The sequence below is a fragment of the Acartia tonsa genome, chromosome 12 (assembly GCF_053477335.1).
Source record: "Acartia tonsa isolate MP-2025a chromosome 12, ASM5347733v1, whole genome shotgun sequence".
NCBI lineage: Eukaryota > Metazoa > Arthropoda > Copepoda > Calanoida > Acartiidae > Acartia > Acartia tonsa.
This window is the reverse complement of record NC_137271.1, coordinates 33858356-33882371: the sequence shown is the minus strand read 5'-3', so window position 1 is coordinate 33882371 and position 24016 is coordinate 33858356. Positions and strand designations below refer to the sequence as shown.

Sequence of the window (24016 nt, the reverse complement as noted above, 5' to 3'; positions counted from 1 at the left end):
TGAGGCTATACTCTTGACTTTATTTAGGAACAGTAGGGGTTAGTATTGGATTTTGTCTGCTATGGTTGTACAGTATCTACAGGATGTGGATGGTCTGGGCATATACTCTTAACTTTGACCAGGTAAACAGGGAGACAGGGACATTGGACTGTAAATTATAAAAAGGTTTGTTTATAAAATGTTTTGGTGCTTTTAAAATTGTTTTGATTGGTTGGTTTAAATTATATTTCAAATGATAATCTTTATCTAGAAGGGGAAACTCTGCTTATCCTCACAGGGTGTGTACATCAAAATTTCGTTCATTGTCTTATCCCTTAAGATTCAAGCTTAGTACAAGTTTATTTTTATTCCAAGTGAATTATGCTACAAGTACATACAGACACGATGTTTGTCGGTCTGTATGAAGCTTAATATCTCTCTAACCACTTTACCGAATGGCTCTTCAGGAAATGTCAATTAATGAAAGAGGATTTTTAAGGTTAAGTTTACTAAATTATTTACCATTATAGATCTACGATACAGCTTAAACCAACAATGAAATTAATTCGGAAAAATCACGAAACCAATACGTGTTTTTCAGCTTTCGTTGGGGGGCAACACATCGTAAAATTGACGACCTCTCCATTTGCCCCCCATATATTTTTTTATATTTATTTCGCTTGTTGGTTATACCTCATACATGCCTACGATATTTAAGAATAAGATCAAAATTTTAGGGTATACCTAAAACGTTTATAAGGTAATCCTATTATTTAAAGTAGTAAGTAATTTGTCTGAAGCTTAAGATTTCAATCAATTCTCAACTAATTGGGTTCTCTATCTTAGGTAAGCTGCACATATGTCCCGGGATGGTTATAGGCTAATCAGTTTTCACATTTGATTCTTGGAAATTTAAAGCTATATAAGCTACTCCTTTGAATGCAGAGCCCCTAGATACTAGGATCGCAACCGCTAGAATCTAAGCTTCTATGTATTAGGCAACAGTGACAACACCTAAAGGTTGGGACTTTGTCGTTCATTGGATTTCAAACAGAGTTTCTATTAGAGGCAGGTAAAGCTTTACTCATAATTAATACATTTAATTACACAACTTTTGTGTGGATGTCATAAGCATTGTCTAGTCTATTTAAGAGGCAAATACATTACCCATACTTGTTTCATTCAATGTTAACTAACAATCACGAAAAACAAAATTACCCCTTTTGCAAATTAAAAAGTTTTTAGGCCAAATAATAAGAGATTATGTTTATTCAACTGAATCAGTATACTGAACCAGCTGAAACCAACAACGAAATTAATTCGATAAATATTCAAAAAGGTTTCGTGATTTTTTGGTGCAATATATCGTAATAAAGACGACAGTTTATATGCCATCAAAATATCATTTTCAATTAATTTTGTTTGTTGGCTATACCCTATTGCTGATAATGAACTATTAATTAATTATACAAAGAAAGTTATTATTTTTAGAGGAAGAACAAGAAAGAAAGGAATTATACAAGATAAAGAAGCTCATAAGTAAGTAGAGGCGTGCAGTAGGAAGGGTGTTTCTACCCCCCCCCCCCCGCCCTCCCCCCCCTTGGCAAAATTAAGGGAGGGAAGTCCCTAAAATCTCTCTTCTACACTCCCCTAGACAAGAAGTGCAATTTAACTTTTCAGTCAAATATACAGCACAGCAAGAATATTTCGACATTATTAATAGCAAAGCTACGCTATTTCATATTTTAAAGTATCTGTCCGTTCGTCTTTCCTGATGCAGAGGGACAAAGTGACTCAAAAATCAGCCATGTGACGTCATATAAATGAGGGATTATCCATCGTTTTTTTAGGGGTTTTCTTTCCAACTTCTCCTCTCATCTAGCTCATTTTTATGAGGTCACATGGCTGATTTTTTAGTCACTTTGTCCCTTTACCTGTCTAAGTGTAAGAAACATAATTGGCGAAACGGGAATTTCTCAGATGCTATTCAAGATATAGAGCTGAAATTTTTAATAAAGCTTCCCTGTAACAATAAGCCTCTTGTATGAAATTTACTTGTTCCGTTAGTATGGCGTTTATGCTACAAGATTAATCAAATTAAGGTTTCGTGATTATCTACATACATATTTTTAAGTCACTCTAAATCAATATATATTTATATCATTTCAAACCTGTTTTGGCTTTTAATGTAAATAAGTAAGTATCTTATAGTTAAAAATATCTTTTCTGTAAGCTTTTTGGCACAGCTATAGGCTAAACCATCAACGGCCGCACTTGATTATAACTAAACCAATATGTTATATTAAAACTAGCGGCTACGCCCCTAGAGGCCTCGAGTGGCATTTAAATGTTTGTTTTTTATTTTAAATATCTAATTTGAGAAATAATTTGTCTATGTTATCAGCTGTTAAATTGATGTCTCTACGCAGCGCGACTACGCTAGCGACACTATGCGGCGGAAATATTTAATTTTTTTTTCGATTTTATTGTGATTCCTTTTGGTAGGGTGGTGGTACCCTCCACCAAAATAGTTATAAACCTTCCCGGGACCTATGAGAAGCTACCCTGTTAAGGAGAACCCGATCGGTTCAGCGGTTAGCGAGGCCCTTCGGTACAGACACACAGACAATCAGACAAACATCCTGTTACTTTAGTATAAGGATAACAATTAATAGTCAATGTAATTTTATCAATATTTCTTGTTTTAGAGCAATTTTATCTTTGGTTAATACTGCAGGTTAGCTTTTTATGTATATTTATTTAGTTTGTCGGCCCCAAGGAGAATTAAAGAATTTTTCAAATTCATAATGGCAAATAACAATAATTTTCGTAACTAGAGCAGAAATAAAAAGAATTTCAACTATACTATTTTATGAAAAATCATTTCCAAAAAGGACAAATTTGAAAATAATTATTTTTTTAAACTTGAACTTTTTTAGTAACTGCTGGATAACCCGCTACTGTGGCTTAATGGATTTGAATATCGACTAAAGTCCGCCGTCACAACTAGAAACGTTAAAAATGTCCTAATGCTGTTGATGAGCGACATTAATAGTTATAGTAGGGGAAATACCTTGGCTAAGAACAGCCGCAATTTATTAGCAAGCTCACTTTCAGACAAAGGTCGTGCATTAATAGATGTTGTTGTTACTTAACCTAATTACCTGGGTGTTTGGACAGAGAAATTGGACCTTTTAGTTACCCTTTGTTGTTTTACCTGACGTTAGAGTGTCATGGGCAGCAGCCGCGTCCGTATGTGGTATTTGACAAGATAATTCTGCTCTGATAAACAAATATTTTTTCAATTTTAGAAGAAACCTCACGAGCCATAACTCCGATACCTGAAATGGACGTGGAGAGTATTATTGCACCTGTACATGGAGTAGCTACAATGCAAGGAATATAAACATCCCTGTCAAATTTATATAAGCAAGCTGCTCTATAATTAATTTAGCTTTTGTAAAAAATGGTCGTGGCTGACATATTATCGAAATGTTTTTTTTTTAAATACGTCGACAATAAAGCTTTGATAAAAGGAGATCATGGCTGACATATAATTGACATAATTATATTATAGCGAAATTATTTTTATGCGTCTGTCATTATAATTATCATAAATCCTATCGTTTAAGTAAGGGGGGGTATATATATTGCTGTATAACAGATGTATAACCAGACAACTACATGGATCCCCCTGTAAAGGATTTTTTCGTCTGCTAGCAAATTGCTTTCTGCTCTTTTGTAGCGACTTGGCTGTGTTTATATTCCCGACGCTATTCGTTGAATTCAAAAGACCCAATTGAAAGTCGGCACAGGATCCTTGGGAAGGAGACATATAGTTATTTAACTCTAATATACAAACAAGCAAGGACTCTTTATTGGATCTAGCTCATTCTTACAACGATAGGACGTAAAAGCCTTAATTCTGAAGATAAATTTTGACAGGAATTTTGTACTAGCTGTTCCAGCACGCACATCACCTCCTCCTTCGTGTAGTCAGGTGAGACAAATGGTAGAATTACTTATTCACCAACCCAGAAGGGAGTGAATATTTTACTGTATTATTACATCTCATTTGTTGGCTCAAAAGAATAACCTACAACCATCCCGGGATCTATGTAAACTTTCTTGAAATGGAGAACTCAATTGGTGCAGTTGTTAATAAGATCTTAACGGACAAACAAAACAAAAACCTTATTGAGATAAAGATCAATTTTCTTATTGCAATCAGTCTGACCCAAGAAAAACAGTTGTTAATATTGTTATCAAAATCAATTTCATGAAAAGCATAGGTGATCTACATATTGGTGTATCATTTCTGATAACTTTGATAACAAACGTACATAGATATGTTAAAATCATCCTATTTATATAAAAAAAAATACAGCAAAAAGATTAATGTAACAATGCCGGAAGCCCCCATGTTTATGAGCGTATTAACTGTATTATCAAAATCTAAGTAATTTCATAATTTCAAAAATTTTTATTGATTTTTAGTTCAGTCTCACTTCTAAATTTATTCTTATTTAAATGTAACAGGATGTCTGCCTGTCTATTTGTTGCTTAAGATTTCACAACCACTGGACCGATATGGTTTTCTTTAAAGTAAAGCTTCTTATATGTCAAGGGAAAGTTTATAACTATTTTGGGAGAGGGTACCCCCTCCCTTCCGAGAATATTTGCAACTGAAAAAATGAACCTCACCTCAATTTTTTTATTGTCATTTTTTCACACGCCCCCTCCCCCCCTCCTCTATCAATTTACCATACATGCCTCAAGGGGCGTAGTGTTTACAATCATTGTTTATTAATATTTTTTGCTGATCTGTGTCTTTTATGAATGTTGTCATCCTTGCTTTAAAATATTTCAGCCTGTTATTATACAAGAAAAAGACGAAACCAAAGGAATAGGGAAGAAAAGATTTCCAATTAAGAAATTATCTGTTATCAAACAGGTTTCATTGGATATTGTCCTTCCAAACGAAGGGTAAGTAATTGTTATTTCTTTCACAAACGCTATCGGCTGTGCCCTTAGCATCTAATAGTCTTTGTATACGTAGGAAGGGCAGAAAAATAGCATAAAGCTATCCTAGTACTTAATGTTAAACAGAGGTGTGCAGTCTTTGTATCACCCCCACCCCTGGAAAAATTAATTGTGATAGATACACATTACACATCCTTTAGAGTCCGTTCCTCTACACCTCCCTACACTTGGGTATCACCCCCCCCCCCCCCCTAAACACTGAACAATTAATTTAGTGGCTAGCGAGATCTTATTAAACAGGCATAAATAATACTTTTTATTATTGGATTTCTGTATAAGAAAACTAATAAGAAAAAATGAAAGGTTTCGTGATCTTATTTATGAAAAAAATAACAATAAAAATAATATTTGTTTAGTTCAAGTAAAAGTGTAAAAAGTTTATATCCAGGCCCAACAATTCAAAAACTAAAAACAAGGTGATTTTAAAATTTTATTTCTTGTAGAGCAGCCATTCTATAACTATTTAGAATTTGTTTTTCATACGTCTTATTTGACGGGGTTTTTCTTGTCTTTATGCAAAGCCAATAGACCAAAAAACAACAATAGACGATCAGACTAAAGGGCAAAAAGAATATTGGGCACAGAAATCTTTGTAAGAAAACAGACAACTATCTTTAATAATAGCCGAGAAAATACAAACAAGTACCACATTGTATAGTGTATGGACGGACAAAATGAGTAGATACTCATTTTTCAAGAAACACATGTTTATTTAATACCTATATTTGCAACAACTTTTACTACACAGAAACTCCCAATTTTTAACAACAACAAAATCCCTGCCCCTCTCGGAGAGCCTCAAACCCGCGACATACAGATAAGGAAACCAACATTCTATAAATAAGCTATATTGGAGACCAATTATCAGTTGTGAAAATAGACAATGTATACAAAAACTTATTTCTTATAGTATACTTAAAAATTTCACATTCTTCCATGTCTGTCACCATAGCTCAGGGGTAGAGATGAAGTTCCATTCAGAGGGGTTTCAGTTCAAAACTACCCAAACACCAAATTTAATTTTCAATGTCTGAGATAATAAGTAATACAAAATTTTAAAATATTTTTAATCATTTACATTATACATTATAAAGTCACTTAAAATATTAAAATATTTTTTTAATTTGTTTTTGGTGAGACTCGATCTCGCATCCATTAAACCAAATATCAGTGGTAAAACAACTACAGGGGTTTGCATGTTTTGTAGATTTATTGTTTTAGTCTTACTGTAAATGCCAAAATATATAAGATTGAAACAAATATTTTTTCAGTGGTGTGTCTTGAACCACCATCCTTGACATCTGAAACCTGTTGCCTTAACCAAAAGAGCTAATTTAGCATGAGACATATGTGAATGTTCAACAGTCTTATTTTAAATGCCAAAATATATAAGATTGAAAAAAATATTTTTTCAGTGGTGTGTCTTGAACCACCATCCTTGACATCTGAAACCTGTTGTCTTAACCAAAAGAGCTAAATTAGCATGAGACATATGTGAGTGTTCAACAGTCTTATTTTAAATGCCAAAGTATATAATATTGAAAATTATATTAATTCAGTGGTGTGTCTTGAACCACCATCCTTGACATCTGAAACCTGTTGCCTTAACCAAAAGTGCTAATTTAGCATGAGACATATGAAAGTGTTCAACAGTCTTATTTTAAATGCTAAAGTATATAAATTGAAAATATATTGTTTCAGTGGTGTGTCTTGAACCACCCTCCTTGACATCTGAAATGCCTTAAGCAAAAGAGCTATTTCATCATGAGAAATATATATGTTTTCAACGTATGTTTTTGTTCAACTGTGTTATTTTAAATGCCAAAGTAAATAATATTATATTGTTGCAGTGGTGTGTCTTGAACCACCATCCTTGACATCTGAAACCTGTTGTCTTAACCAAAAGAGCTAATTTAGCATGAGACATATATGAGTGTTCAACAGTCTTATTTTAAATGCCAAAGTATATAAATTGAAAATAATATTGTTGCAGTGGTGTGTCTTGAACCACCATCCTTGACATCTGAAACCTGTTGTCTTAACCAAAAGAGCTAATTTAGCATGAGACATATATGAGTGTTCAACAGTCTTCTTTTAAATGCCAAAGTATATAATATTGAAAATTATATCTATTCAGTGGTGTGTCTTGAACCACCATCCTTGACATCTGAAACCTGTTGCCTTAACCAAAAGAGCTAATTTAGCATGAGACATATGCAGATGTTCAACAGTCTTATTTTAAATGCCAAAGTATATAACATTGAAAATTATTTTGTTTCAGTGGTGTGTCTTGAACCACCATCCTTGACATCTGAAACCTGTTGTCTTAACCAAAAGACCTAAATTAGCATGAGACATGTGTGAGTGTTCAACAGTCTTATTTTAAATGCCAAAGTATATAAATTGAAAATATATTGTTTCAGTGGTGTGTCTTGAACCACCCTCCTTGACATCTGAAATCTGACGCCTTAAGCAAAAGAGCTATTTCATCATGAGAAATTGTTTTCAACAGTATTATTTTAAATGTCAAAGTATATGACATAAATATATGTTTTATAGTCTCGATTTAAATGCCAAAGTATATAACCTTGAAAAAAATATTGTTTCAGCCGTGGGTCTCGAACCACCCTCCTTGACATCTGAAATCTGATGTCTTAACCAAAAGAGCTATTTCAGCATGAAACATATATATTTGTTTTACAGTCTTCTTTTAAATGCCAATGTATATAAGATTGAAAATAATCTTGTTTGAATGGTGGGTCTTGAACCACCATCCTAGACATCTGAAACCTGACGCCTTAACCAAAAGAGCTATTTCATTATGAGAAATATGTATTTGTTCAACAGTCTTATTTTAAATGTCAAAGTATATAAGATTGAACAAAAGAGCCATATAATCATAAGACATATATATATGTTTTACAGTCTCAGTTTAAATGCCAAAGTATACAAGATTGAAATAAAATATTTCCCCTTGCCCTCATGTTTTTAAAAACATATTTGATGTTGTCTTTTTTTTAAATCTAAAGAGAGAGTGAAATAAAGTGTATGAATTAAAATTTCAGTTTATAAAGGTTAGTAAATTAAATTTTAAATTGGTTATTAAATCATGTCAATACATTATTCAGATTCTAAGAAATGTAAAACCAATTTGGGCAAGTATTTTCCAAGAAAATTATCTTATCTTAAAATTTTATTTCTATATTTTCTATTTATAGGGTGACAACAAAATTGTTCTATAAGATCATAATAGGTAACTAGCCAATAGCGAGATAGTTACATCGAGCCAACTCTAGTACATCAATAAAGATAACACTATAGAGAAGTAACTATCTTCTATTTTACAAATTTCCTTTTAATTTGAAATGATTGTTTTAAAGGTCGTCCTCTGTGGTGATCCAGTCAGACGAAGACACAGTTAGATCCTTACAACTTGGTAATATAGCAGCCTTATTCTCTTACATAAAAGTAAAGGGATGTTTGTCTGTGTGTGTGAAGCATAAGATCTTGGTAACCGCTGAGCCGACATGGTTCTCCTTTACAGAAAAGCTTCCTAAAGGTTATTGAAGATTTAAAAAGGGAAGGTACCTCTAGAGGCTTCAAGGGGCGCAGCACCTAGTCAATAGCATATTCATAGAATAATATTGTTTTGTCAGTACGTCCATTTGTTGTTAAAGCTCTTGCTAACTGATATAACGAGTGCAAAAAAGCAGAAAAGAACAATTTAAAAGTACTTATGTTTAACTAATATTATTTTTGCACCGATTATGTTCTGCTTATGATATGACATATATTTATTGTATGGTATAATAAACATTGTTAATTTCTATAGGAGGAAAAAATATTGTTCGACAAATCCTCTTTTGCTGGCCCCAAAGGCCAATAGACATTAATCATAATATTAGTTTCCACCTCTTTTTTTTATGTTCAGAAAAATTATTATTTTGTTTGTGAGTTAACTTTTAACTGTATATAATACACTACATTTATGCTTTTTTCTAGAGAGAATGCATAATAAGAGAATAGTTAGTAGAGTGAGGAAAATGAATATAAATGCTACGCATCCCTACCCACCTGCCTTGAGGTATCTCTATTTAAAAGCGAAGCTTTTCTACACTTAGGTAAGGTCTGTACGTCCTTTACGGATAGCTCTACACGTTAGGTTAGGCATGTTAGAATCGCCATAGCTTCTCTATAATTAAATTTTGATATATAAGTATGTCCTTATTGAGCACTATGAATGAATTCAAGTATTAGTGATCTTAGTTTGTCTTGAATTTCGCTACACCTATGGACATAATCATGATTGTTGGTTCTTAGCAAAAAAAAAGCATTTTATATTTTCTTGGACTATCTATTGATATTATATAATATACCAGGGATCGGAAGCCTCACGTAAGCCGCGTGTAAGCCTCAGTGAAATCGTGATTTTATCACTATAAAATTCAGCTGGATGTATAAAACGGCTCTTTAGTAGACAATCCTTCTTTCTTAAATTTTTTTTTTCTGCTCACAAGCAGGTTTAAAACTGAGGCTTATGCGCGGCTTACGTGAGGCTTCCGATCCCTGTAATATACCAATTATTGTAGTTATTGTTAATTTATAACAAAGGCTGTTTAATTCTTAGATTCTTCCTTATTAGGTGTAGATTAAGAGATATAAGTTTTCCGGAATTTTAATGTAGGGAGTAGATTTGAAATCTGCATCAAATTTTAAGGATTTTTTATAAAATTCGTTTTTTGTAAAATTCTTTATCTAAAAGCGAAAATACATTTTAAGTTAATTAATTTTGACCAATAGGATAGGTGGATTTTAAACTACCTGCGCTCTAATTGGTTGAATGATGTACGACATCCAATCAGAGCGCAGATTTTTTAAATCCACCAATCACAGATGCCAAAATTAATTAACTTAATTTGTATTTCCGCTTTTAGATAAAAAATTATACAAAAAACGAATTTTATAAAAAATCCTTAAAATTTGATGCAGATTTCAAATCTACTCCCTACATTACAATTCCGGAAAACTTATATCTCTTAGTGTAGATGTATGTATAACCAAGACAACTACCTGGATTAAATGTTGGGGATTTTTTTAGTTCTACTAGCAAATTGCTCAGCGACTTGGCTGTGTTAATATTCACAAACTATTGACTAATATTCAAAGACCCTATTAATAGTTGGCACAGGGTCCACGGGGTAGGGACAAACAGTTATTTAACCCCTTCCTCCTCTATTGTTTTACTTTAATATCTAGATTTAGGAGTATATCCGTAATGGATGCAGGAGTAAGCCAGCCAACCCTGCCCACTGTATCCCAGCCTCGTATTAGTACTGGTCAGATCAGTCAGCAATCTTCGCCTAAACAGGATTCTATCTATATTCCTTTTTAAGCCATACTTTAAAATTATCATCCTTATATAAAAGTTACAGGATGTCTATCCGTCTGTCTTTACTGTTTACCTCAATCCTCCTATAAGAGAATTGAGGTGAGTAGATTTAAAATTCAAAATTGTTTTTTCATTGCCATTACTTGAGAATGAATTAGGTCATTATTAATTTGTTTTTGACCAAAACTGTAGGGTTTATATTGAAAAAAGTGAAGCAATTGTTTTTTTAACACCCTTTAACTCAAGAGTGACTCAAGAGTGATATTTTATCTTGAAAATCATTGGTCAGGCCATCCAATAAGAAAACTCGGTTATAAAACTTTGGGTACTAGTGTAATCAAAACCCAATGTCCCCTCTGTTTGCATCAAATTAAATAAAGGAATATTATGATGCCCTAGGAGAAAGATGAGATTGCTACCAAAAATTCAATATTCTACAAGAAAAATCTTTCAATTCCAGACGGAAATCTACATTTACTTGGGTTTGATGACATCAGACATTGTAAAAGTCTTCCCTGAAGCTTTGATTTAACATCTAAATATAAATATTATACAGAATGCTTTCCGCGGATATTAAAATGAAAAATTATAAGATTAAAACCAGCCTTGTTAGCACTGAGGAGCCAAATACCCAAGATAACATAAAATGGTATTAGGTTTATCATTTTTATTATATATTCGTAAAAATTTGTCTGTAATACGATTCTATACATGATTTTTCATTATGACTGAGAACCGGATCTAAACCAGCGGAAATTAATCGGTTTCGAAGCCATACATAGAAAACAATCTTCCTATTATTGTAATTTTCAAATTCAAATGAAATAATCACGACGACTTTCAAACAAATAAATTTGAAATAAAGATAAGTTAAACTGTTTTTGATTATTTTAAGAGTTATCAAAAATTAAAATTAAAGTTATGTTCATGAGCAGCGCTCAAAAGATAACAGAAAACTGTTATACATAAAACTATGAAGATGTAAATTTGAATTTTTGAATATTAAACCAATACGGCAATACCACTAAAATGTTTGGTTTAGACAATAAATGCATAAGTATAGATGTATGATCCAGACAACTTCCTGGCCCCATTGGTAGGGACCTTTTTCGTCTGCTATCAAATTGCTTTCTGTTCTTTTGTACCCACTTGGCTGTGTTTCCGCCGCTTTTAGCTGATATTCACAGTCCCAATTAATTATTAGCACAGGTTCCCCATCCTGTGAGTAGAGTCATACATAACTCGTGCCTCCTCTATGCTTTTACTTTACTGTTTACACTGGTCTATAAGGTGTAGGTGATCAATTTCGTTTGTTGGTTATAATTTATTCCTGGTTTTAAGTAATGTTTAAAGTAATATATAAACTTATTTCCTTCTTTTTAAAAACTTTTTTATCATTAAATTTAATCTCTTATTATATAGGAAGGAGTAGGCAGAAAATTCCTAAAACCCTAATCTAAAATTGAATAGCCTTATGCCGTCCCAGGTTCATATAAGCTTTAGAAAATGGATATTTCCCTTTAATACTTAAATTATTAGAATAGCAATCGAATAAATTAACCTTTTCAAATATATGTGTAATGACCGTCAGAACATTACCCACGTACCAAGTAAATTATATACTGAATGATCATTTGTAAACGGTTTCTAACAGACAGACGGAAAAATTATAGAGTAGCTTCACTACTAATAAAAAAGAACAAATAGTGTAAATGTAAAAAGATGAATCATTCAATGTGAATAATAATACAAGGATGACAACATCCATAAGAAGCGAAGCACAAAATCTATTATGTAGTAGACAAAGTGAGTTGTAGAGCAGATTATTTGGTATCATAACAAAGAAAAGAAAGATAAAGGATATGCAAAAACTTAAAAATAAGTTTTTTCTCATTGAAAGTTGAAAGTTGCTTAAAAGCAGCCAGACTACCATCGATTTTTTATACCTAATGGTTAATGATGGTGCATAATATAGGGATATATTGACAAGATGTTTCAGCCGTGTATTTTTTGTAAAAAATACATATGTTGTAAAAAGTAAAAGCGGCTATAAAGCTGCTTAAAAGCAGTCCGACGGCAACAGATGTTTTAGGCGATAGGGGAGGGGGCAATCGCCCTAAATGCCCCCTTCGGTTCGCACGCCACTGTCTAGATCTAATACATATATGCTACATATTATATACTCTTAAAGCGGTATACAATTTTGATGTTAGAAGAAGTTAGTCAGTCAGTGAGGGAAGGAATACTTGTAGAGAAGCTACGCATGTAAAATCAGCCTTCTACCTTTCACCTACAGAAATTTAATGTTCTAAAGAGCATAACAGATCAACGTAATGAGTTGTGGGCTAGTCTATAAATAGGCACGGCACACTCAATTTTTTGGAAAGAATTTTTATTTTTCTTCCCCTCCCCCTCCCCAATAAAAAATTACCGCCCCTACCCCCCCCCCAAAAAAAAAAAATTAAATATTACGCTCACTTTCCATTAAGTTAAACTTTGAATTTACAGTTTGCTAGCATCTCGTAACTTCATGCCTCTAGCATATAGGAGTTGTTAATTCAAAAGGGGTAGGGAAAGCAGAAAAAATACCTAAATAAATCCAAGACTTCAAACTAAAAATAAATTAGTCCAAAATTATCCCAGGATCCATGACGTCATTGTAAAGCTTTCATAAAATAGATGACACAACACAATCAAACATTTCAGTAAATATTGAAATCTTTTTTTTCTAGGGAAGTTTCTCTTGGGAAAATTTCAGGATGGTGGTACCTTCCAAAACTAGATATAAACCTTAACAGGACTTATGAGAAGCTACATTTTTAAGGCGAATCATATTGTTCCATCAGTTAGGGAGATATTTTTTAGTTTATTATTGTGATATGATTTCATGTATAAGAAATTGAGATACTACTATTTATTAGTAGCGAAGATACTCTATAATTAGAAATGTCCGTTCGTCTGTTATAGACAAAGTGGGGTAAACGTGATTTTTTCATCTCTTATAAAAGATAAACAGCTGAAATGTTTAGGGATTTAACAAATTCCCACATCCCCCCCCCACTCCTAAAAATTTTTAATTCTGGAGAAAAATTTTTTGGGAGGTGTTATTACAATCTTCAAAAGATTATGTGGAAGGGGGATTTCCCTCGCGCACCATTTACCCCCAACCATCTTGAGATTTATTTACTTCCCCACAAATAAAAAAATCTTGGACGTCCTTGGGTGGGAATACATATTATAAGAGTAAGATCATAGGCTTCACCCAGACAGACAAACATTTTTCTATTTTTTTTTACGGTTTTCATTGGAATTCAGCCCACATATATAGATATTATTATATATTGCATTTCATGTTGAAATCACACACAAACAGATATCTATTGATTTTTTGAAGTTATTTTCGGATGAATTAGAACCATTTATAATCCATACTGAAATAAATCATGCATGGTATTTTATTGCAGACAATGTTCGGCCCCTCAAGGCCAACAAAACTGGAATTAATCTTTAAATTTTTGCTTTACTATCCGTGGAAAGCTGTCTATTATACAATGCTATGTATAAATAAATTTTATTCACTGCACAGAGTGGCAAAAATAGTTTTGCGGGCCAGGAACTTAATTTTTATTCTTTGCAGGCATAGTATAATTGCCATTACTTGTTTTGTTTGCCTAGCCCCCCCCCCCTCCCCGTGCTCCCATGGGAGGCTTATCTCAATTTCTAAATGCTAAAAATATTAAAATAGGTTATAAATAGGTTAAATTTTTTCAGTGTTTTCTAAAAAAAAGTTGAAATTTAATTTATCGACAATTTCTTTTTCTTCAATTAACAGAAATAGTTATTTGTAGAGAAGCTCAGTTTCTTGACAACCTCTCCGTGTGTCTAAACAGTAGATAAATGAGTTCTTTAACCCCAAAAGTTTTGCTTTACCGAAGCCTTAAATAGGCCTGGTAATTGTTTGATATTTTTTGTTGATTTGCCCCACATTGCAATGTTGAAATGTTGTAGTTCATCTTATTGGAAACACAGACACACACAACGTTCTAGTTTATAATATGGTATTGCGTTTTCTGTTGAAATACCTACAAGTTGATCGTGGGTTCTAGGGTCATTCTGTTAAAAATTTTAAAAGCATTTTTGTAACCTCTTTTATTCTACTTAAGTTAAACGATATAAGTTAATCGATATATAAAAGTAAAAAAATGTCTATCTTTCTGTGTGTTTGTAGCACACGATCTCGCTAACAGCTTGACAAATATGGTTCTCCTTAAAAGTGAAGATTCTTATAGGTCCATGGAAGGTAATTTATAACTATTACAAGATAAATTAACCCTGATTACCCATCCGTCCATTAGCGTATCCGCTAGTTAGTAAGTAATATTATAAAAAACCTCTAAAACGCACCTTTATATTTAAAAACGCAGGAGGGCAGTGTAGTAAAGTTAGTATTTGGTGCAGTGAAGAGAGAGGGGAGGTAGTAATTTAGTATAGTCTACTCACTCAGTGTCATCTGTGACTCAGTATTAGTTTAGCTGCAAACCAACCAAGTCGGAGCAATGGTCTAGCCCAGGCCCTGCCTACACACTTATGTAAGTTGCATAATTATTTTTGTTGCATTACTACATAGGTATACAAAGAGTGATCGTACAATGGACAATGCAAGTTATTTTTACTTTAATTTGTTTATTTTAAAAATAGAGTAAAATTAGTTCTTTACAATAAAAATACAAACTATGAAGATTTAGAATTAACCAATAACAAAACTTGAATTTTTTAAATTAAAAAAAGAGTGTTCTCACAAAGTGACTTATTTCCAATATAATTAAATAATCCTTTTTTAACCCTTACAGATCGGGCCCCAATTCCCACCTTATCACATCGGGGGGGGGGGGGGGCTTCCCCTCTATCTCGGCTCCTGTTACAGATAAAGACGTAAATTTTTTTTCTGTTGGTTCATGTGTATTTTTAGAGAAAATTACTTTTTCTAGTCATAGCAGTCAGACCGCTCCTTAGCTGCTTTTTAGCGGCCAGCCGCTAAATTTTAAAACAGCTGTAGAGCGGCCAATATTGCAGCTAGGATGACCAAATTTTAGGACGAACTTTTTTTTATCATAACAAAAAAATTACTTTTTCTGGTAATCGCCGAAAAACGGCAAATAACGGAAACCGCCATTTTCGGCGGTTGGCGGCGCCAAGTAATATTTTTATCTGTTTATTGTTGCTCAAGAATTTACCAAAAAAAATTATAGGTCTCTAGCTGTAATAGAAGCCACGATATTCATGATATATGTCTGTAGTAAAAGCCGGACAAAAATCGGTCATAAAGTCGGTCAGGGAGCGGTCAAACTGTCATAACACCACCTTTCTTAGAAGGTCATTGATATCTAAAAAAATTAGAAATTAAGATTTATTTAGAACTTTTTCTAATTTTGGTGCTACCCAACCGACTTTAACTGGACACCACGACCGACACAGACCACATATCCTAATAAAATCTACTCTTGCCGACGTATAATTACTAAACTTAAAAAGTCATGAAGTCACAGCTCTCCATCTTACCTACGAAAAATGAGATGGAAAAATTAAAGGGGGGGGGGGCTCTTGGAGCCCCCCCCCCCCCGATCTGTAAGGGTTAATTAAAATAAAAAGATTTAAAACTATACAATTTAACTGTTTTAAACCTATTTTAAAAAGTGTATCAAAATATACTATGACACTAGTAGAATCATACTGCAGAGCTAAAAATACCAATAGGCCCCAAAGTAACTTTTTGGGGGGATTTTAAAGTTTATTTTTTACTGTGGATTGAGAAAGGTTTTCACAGAACAGAAGGGATTTTTTTTTATTTTGGGGTTAAATTCTTAGCTTTTAGATTGTTTTGCCTCATAAGTATTGTATTCTAGTATAGAGTTAACTTAGTTCTATTGATTTCATCTATCAGAATTCATTTTAAAAATATTTCTTTACAATAAATCAATGAATTAACATACAAACTATTACTAGTCTGATTCAGAATTAACCAATAAGAAATCTCGAATTCTTTAAATTTCAGAGAGAGTGTTTTTACAAGGTGACTTATTTCCAATGTAGTTAAATAATTTGTATTTAATCAAAATGAAAAGAATGAAAACCATATATATATATGATACATACTTTTTGAAAATACTTTTAAAAATAAGTTATTTGGGTCCTATTTATATATTGAGCTTTGCAGTATGATATGACAGGTATCAGATATACCTTTTAAAAATAGATTAAAAACAGTTTGACTTTCTTAAAAAACGAAAAAAGCCATTAATCATTAAATCCGATAACTACAAGTGGGATAAAATTGCTTTCAAAAAACTTACTGTATATCTTTATATGAAAGGACATCAATCTTTTTTTTTCATTTAAAAAAGGCATCAGTTTTTATGAAAACTATTCTTGTTTTATTAAGGATTCAATATACAGATATATTTCTATTATTTTCTTTGACATTTTTTTTGCAGATTTTCATTTTTAGGTAGACTTAATTCTTGAGGGTTTTGGTGCATGACTATCCAAATAACAGCCCAGAGACTTAAGGTGGAGCTGCTATTTATGCTTCACTAGCTGGTTCACTGTTTACAAAGTTTATCTCTACTCAAAGGTATTTATGGTTGCAAAGCTACGATATAATTTCAAATATCCTTCCGTCCGCCTGTCCTTCCATTAGACACAAAGTTGTTAAATGTGATTTTATCTCCATTATTAAAGCTGATTTTTTGACAACATTTCCAGCATTATGTAGCATATTTAAGTAAATAACATCCATTAATTGCTATTATAGAATATAGAATAAATATTTTTAATTAAATATTCATTTTTATTATATTATTTATTAAATATTTATTTTTATATTATTAAATATATTTTAAATTGCTTTAAAACTGTATTTATTTTTTCTCTCTCTTATTTCCACATTTCTTTGTTCATTGTCTAATTCTCGAAATTTTAAGGAATTTTGTGCTGAAAGGACAAGTAGTTTTTTGATCTAATTTTTTCTTTTGCTATTGAAGATAGATTGTTGATTTTTGTATGATAAATTGTCCTAAAAAGTATCCATAAAAAGTAATGATCTCTTTTTTTTAGATTAGATGAGCAGATTTTGGTGAACACGATTGGCGGATGTCACTCTTGTAACAATAGGGAAGCTTCACTTCAATTTCCAATAACACAGAGGTTCTATAAACAAGTTTATTTATACAAAAACAAAATATCACAACATTCAATATTTTCAGAATTAGGATGGGTTAGATAGGATGATTGCTTCCCTTTATGTATTTTTGGAAATCATACTGCAGAGATTATATATGAATAGGCCCCAAAATAACACTCTTTGGGGATTTAAAAGTTTATTTTTTCTATAGATTGAGAATGTTTTTACAGGTATTAAATTTATTTTATTTTGGGGTAAAATTCACATCTTTTAGAGAATTTTGCTTCATAAATATTGTTCTCTAGAATAGAGTAAAATTAGTTCTTTTGATTTCATCTATCAAAACTCATTAAAAATTATATTTTTACGATATATCAATGAATTAATATAAACAAATTTAATATCTAATACCCGTTTAAAACACATAAAATTTGGCTGTAAAGGTTTAAATATGTAGGATGTAGATAAATGTATTATATACAACAAATTTATTTTATCACATATGAGACAAAAATGACTGGAATATTATAGAACTCACGAAATATTTTTTAATGCCTAAAAACCATCCTAAATTGTTAAACATACATAAATAATTGATAGTATGTCAAAAAAAATTTATTTAGTCATTAAAAAATACAAAATAATTTTTTTTTCATTTTGACTTTAGCAACGCCATCAACTTTAACACATTGAAGAGAAGATACTAGTTTTGTTCTAAAACGCACACTTTTCAGAGTTATAACATGATTAATACCTTAATCTCTTCCTTTAAACTTGCTTGACAATCGGAAACCTTTAAATCAACACATTTATTAATATGTAGGAGTACAGCTCTTCACAAGTAATTTTTACCTGGAGGTCGATTGTGGAAAAACCCTTGCCTAATATCAAATTTTTTTTCATAAATGGAATAGTCTATACTTGGGTAAAATATGGTATCAATTCTAGATTAGCAACGTTATTCTAACTAGTTCTATAACTGATTAATCTGTTTCCTAAAATCTAGCTTTCTTTCTTTGCACTTCTTTGTACTTGTTTTTTTTGTCAAAATGATAAAATGTTTTAACAAATAGTCTTAAATATATGAGGTAATATAAATAAAAAAGGATATCCAGGAAGGTTGGCTAAATCTTCCCTTATTACCTCTTGGCAGATGAACTATCCCTTCCTGTTAAACCTACATAAATGGGACACAAAAAAATACATTATGCATGAAAACAACTTTACAGTAGCGAAGCTACTTTAAAATTAATTTTGTTTAAACCGTAGGGTATGTTTTAGTTAATTATGAGAAAATATATCAACAGTAACGAAAAACTGTTGGCAGCTCAACAGTTTTTTGTTACTGTTGATATATTTTCTCATAATTAACCAAAACAAACCCCAAAAAACAAGATTGCATGTTCAATTTTACAAGTTTAGCTAAATAATTGCACCAGTGGTCAGCCGCCAAACCGCAAAATTTAAAGTTTTGCAGAATATTTCTAGACTGACCCATAGTATTATAATTCAGAGCTCTATCTTGTATATGGGCCTCAGAGCGCACTGTTACTGTGAAAGTGTTCAAACCCCCTCCCCCTTATTTAAGTTTAATAAAGACTAGGAGTCATTTTAAATGTTTTAAATTACAAATCCACTCATAAATACTGAATTTTGACACTATACTGTTCAATAAAAATACAAGGTTCACAACATCACAGTAGCGAAGCACAAAATCTATTGTGAATTAGACAAACGGACAAAGGGAGTTATAGAGCTGATTATGGTTATCACAAGAAAAAAAAAGCAGTCTGACCGCTACAGATGTGTTATACTTAATTATGCTCCATATTTATGTGAATAGCTACAAGAATTTTCAGCCTTCTATCTTTTACAGGAGCTGAGAAATCACGTTTCCACCCCCCCCCCAGTTTTGTCTCAAACAGACGGACTGACAGACGGACATTTTGAATTTTAGAGCAGCTTTGCTACTAAAAAGAAATAATACATTGATAAAATTAGTTGTGAAAAATATAAGCGGCTTAACAGCAGTCCGACAGCTATGGATGTTTTATACTTAATTATGCTCCATATTAATTGAACGTTTACAAGAAGTTTCAGCCTTCTATCTTTTATAGGAGCTGAGAAAATGATGTTTCCCTCTTTTTGTCTCTAAAAGACGGACGGACATTTTGAATTATAGAGTAGCTTTGCTACTAAAAAAATAATACATTGTTAAATTGTATTTAATAAGGATGACAACATCCATTAAAGTGATGCCCTTAAGATTAAAAAGAAATTGATGTAAAATCATGGTTGCCGTTTAAGATTTGTAATATTTACTATAATTTGTATTAATCATATTGAGCTGTGAAGCATATCATGAGGCTTATATTCATTACAATCATTGGATCTTTGTTTAGGAAGGCCTAAACAGCTATTTGTTAAATCATTATATCATTTTGACAAGAAAAACAAGTACAAAGAAGTTCAAAGAAAGGAAGCTAGATTTTTAGAAACATATTAATCAGTTATAGAACTAGTTAGAATAACGTCGCCAATCTAGAATTGATACCATAATTTACTCAAGTATAGACTATTCCATCTATTAAAAAAAGTTTGATATTAGGCAAGGGTTTTTCCACAATCGACCTCCAGGTAAAGAGCTGTACTCCTAGACATTAATAAATGTGTTGATTTAAAGGTTTTCGATTGTCAATCAAGTTTTAAAAAAAGTTTAAGGTATAAAACTCATCTTAACTCTAGAAATTGTTGAAATGAGAACTAAAATACGGTTTTAATATTTTTGTGTTGGCAGCCATGGCTTCACCATAGACGATAAGAAAAAATTAAAATTTTCTTTATATTTATACAAAAAGGAAACTTTTAAAAACAAAATATCAATTGTTAATGTATTTTTGACAGTTTAGGATAATTTAAGGCCTTTTCCTTTGATGCGTTATTTTTCTGTATTAACATGTATTTGGCTCTCATATACTAATACTAGTGAATGGATGGTGCAGGCACCACCTAAAAAATTATATTATATTGTCTTATCCCTGAATATTAACCTTTTTTATTTCATTGTCTTATCCCTGAATATAACCTTTTTCTTCCAATGGCCTATCCCTGAATATTAATCTCTCTCTTTCTCTCTATCTCCTTCTCTCTTTTTAGTAGCGAAGCTACTCTATAATTCACTTTGTCCGCCCATCCGTCAGTTAGTCCGTAACTCTATGAGGGAAATGGGATTTACTCAGCTCCTATAAAAGATAGAATGCGGAATTTTTTTGACAACATTTCCATCATTAAGGAGCACAATTAATTATAAAACATTAATGGAGGTAGGACCGCTTTTTAGCAGGTTTTAGGCTATTTTTGTTTTTTCACATTTTTCTCCATATCTTCAGTGTTTATGGTGCGATTTTCAAAATTTTTTCAGTTATAGATATCTAAATTGAATTTCCAGTCGTTTAAAGAAAACAACTATGACGGTCAGACTGCTTTTTAGCAGGTTTTAGGCTATTTTTGTATTTTTTACAGTTTTCTCCATATCTCTGGTGTTTATGGTGCGATTTCCTTATTTTTTTCAGTTATACATATCAAAATTAAATTTCTTATTGTTTAAAGAAAACAACAATTACAGTCAGACTTCTTTTTTGCAGGTTTTTGGCTATTTTAAAATTTTTTTATACCTTTGATATATATAGTCCAATTTTCCAAATTTTTTTAAGTCAAGGATTTAAAAATTAAATTTCCTGTTGTTTTAAGAAAACAAGCATGGCGGTCAGACTGCCTTTAAGCAGGTTTTAGGCTATTTTAGTATTTTTCACATTTTTCTCCATATCTTTGGTGTTTATGGTCTGATTTCCAAAATATTTTTAGTTATAGATATCAAAATTAAATTTCCTGTCCTTTAAAGAAAACAACTATGACGGTCAGACTGCCTTTTAGCAGGTTTTAGGCTATTTTTGTATTTTTTACAGTTTTCTCCATATCTCTGGTGTTTATGGTGCGATTTCCTTATTTTTTTCAGTTATACATATCAAAATTAAATTTCTTATTGTTTAAAGAAAACAACCATTACAGTTAGACTTCTTTTTTGCAGGTTTTTGGCTATTTTAAAATTTTTTTATACCTTTGATATATATAGTCCAATTTTCCAAATTTTTTTAAGTCAAGGATTTAAAAATTAAATTTCCTGTTGTTTTAAGAAAACAAGCATGACGGTCAGACTGCCTTTTAGCAGGTTTTTGCTATTTTTATATGTTTTACATATTTCCCCATTTGTTTGGTGTTTTTGGTCCAATTTTAAAACTTTTTGGGGATATCAGTATCAAAATAATTTTTCCTATTGTTATGAGCATCTTTTATGTAATTTACTTTGACCGTCATCATTATATAAAATAAAGCAGTGTTTCATGTTTTTTTCTCCAATAAATCAATTAATAAATACACTTTAAATCTACTTGTAGGTATTACCATCCATGATTTTATTTTTTGTGCTTCGCTACTTATGGATGTTGTCATCCTTGTTTCTCTCTAAATATTATGATACTACACATAAAGATTACTAAAACTTTAGTTTTGTTTTTTCATCATTTTTTAAAGATTAAATGTCCCTCTCTCTCACTTCTCTTTTTTTCAGTCTTTTTTTTATTTCATCATTTTTTTAAAACCATATTTATAATTTTGCCTCTCTTTTTAAAAAATATTCTGGGATCCTAATATTTTATATTTCTAATTATCGTCCTGAAAGGGTTAAAAAATCTAGTTAAATCTTAAATTTTAGTTTAATATCTGAACATATTACAGATGCGCTGCTAGTATCAAATTATGCTAAAAGTAAGTTTTCTTTGATTTACTATTTTATAAATTCAAATTTTCTATTTTATGAATAGAAATTTAATACTTTAATATAATTCAAATTGCAACATGAAATAAAATAAATGAATTTATTCTTCATAGAGTAAAATAATGGGTCTTATCGATCTGGTCAATGAGAGTTTATTACGGATTATTGGAGCACTATGAGTATTAAACACTCTACTATTGGAAGACTCGAGCTCATATATAGACGTTTATTTCCTATATAGATCTGTCATGAATCTTGATGGAATTAAGCAGGCCGTTTTGTAAATGTTAAAAATTGGAAGATTTCATTAAATAAAAGTTATCGCAAATATACTTAGTAAATGATATAATATAAGATTATTGAAACTTTTTTTTCTAAGTATGTACCTTTTATGTGTATAGTTTTCATTCTTTACATTTAAATCAAATAAAAATTATTTAATTATGTTGGAAATAAGTCACTCTGTGAAACACTCTTTTTGAAATCTAAAGAATTCAAGTTTTTGGCGTTATCCTCTTTTTCAATTTTGTACCCCCCCAGCCCCCTCCCCCCCTGACTACCGACGTACAACTATTTTAGGTTAGGTTAGGTTTTAAGCTAGGGAGCCGAGCGCTGCGGCTAGGCAGGCAAGGGGGCCGAGCGCTGCGGCTAGGCAGGCTAGGGAGCCGAGCGCTCCGGCCAGAGTTCAAAGTTCACTGTCGGGGGGGGGGGGGGGGGGGGCGTACTCAAATTTTCAATATTGAAAAAAAAATTTCTAAGAGGATAATACCAAGTTTTTTTCTTGATTATTTCTGAATCTTCATAGTTTGTATGTTAATTCATTCATATATTCTACATATTTAACTTTCAATAAATTATAATAAATAAAATAAAAGAGCTATTTTTTTACTATTAGTATGTTTTAATAATATTATGAAGAAAAATGCTTAGTAAGCAGGAATTTTACCCCAAAATAAAAAACACTTATTATCTGTAAAAAATTTCTCAATCTATAGAAAATGATAAACTTTAAAATCTCCTAAGAAAGTTATTTGGGGGCCAATTCGTATTTTTAGCTCTGCAGTTCGATTCTGCAAGTAACAGAGTATATTTTTGATATACCTTTCAAATATATGTTAAGAACATTATTATTATGGGGCGCATAGCTACTCTTCAAGTAAATCTGTCCGTTGACTGTCAGGCCTACAGCATTGGAACATTATAATAATTAAATCCTGAATGTTATTAAAGATCTTCTTATTTCAGATAGATGAACTGATTTTGGTATATTACCCCCTTACTGACTGACTAGAGACCTCAAGTGGTGCCTACATTTGGAAGCATAATAACCCTTCGCCAGTTGCCTCACAGAGTTGGGTCCTCGTAATTATCAATTATTTAATTAGGTAGTTTTTTTTGTAGCTAATTTACTCTATAACCCTTTTGGTCTGTCTTTGTTAAGCCTTAGGAAAATCAAAACACCATAGTTAAATTATCTCTATTATTTGCATGTTTTCAGTAGCCAAGTTACTCTATAATTCGAAATTGTCTGTCCGTTTAAAACATTTAGGGAAAAACGTGATTTTCTTGGCTGAGCAATTTTAATTTTTAC

The 24016-nt window shown here is 31.7% G+C and overlaps 1 protein-coding gene and 1 long non-coding RNA gene across 2 annotated transcripts; both read left to right on the top strand.

Annotated features, from left to right (window-relative positions):
• Positions 1 to 31: 31 nt before the first annotated feature.
• Positions 32 to 10414, top strand: LOC145333307 (uncharacterized). The gene is made up of 11 exons (XM_080178432.1): positions 32 to 122; positions 978 to 1051; positions 1471 to 1518; positions 2688 to 2716; positions 3291 to 3372; positions 3925 to 3979; positions 4850 to 4965; positions 5379 to 5438; positions 8403 to 8458; positions 9025 to 9106; positions 10279 to 10414. The coding sequence occupies exons 1-11, from the start codon at positions 84 to 86 to the stop codon at positions 10412 to 10414; spliced, it is 777 nt and encodes a 258-aa protein (XP_080034558.1). The 5' UTR covers positions 32 to 83.
• Positions 10415 to 14929: 4515 nt separating this feature from the next.
• On the top strand, positions 14930 to 23804 carry LOC145334114 (uncharacterized). Its single transcript, XR_013884713.1, has 3 exons — positions 14930 to 15000; positions 16917 to 17042; positions 23671 to 23804. It is a non-coding gene; the product is annotated as an uncharacterized LOC145334114 (long non-coding RNA).
• Positions 23805 to 24016: the final 212 nt, after the last annotated feature.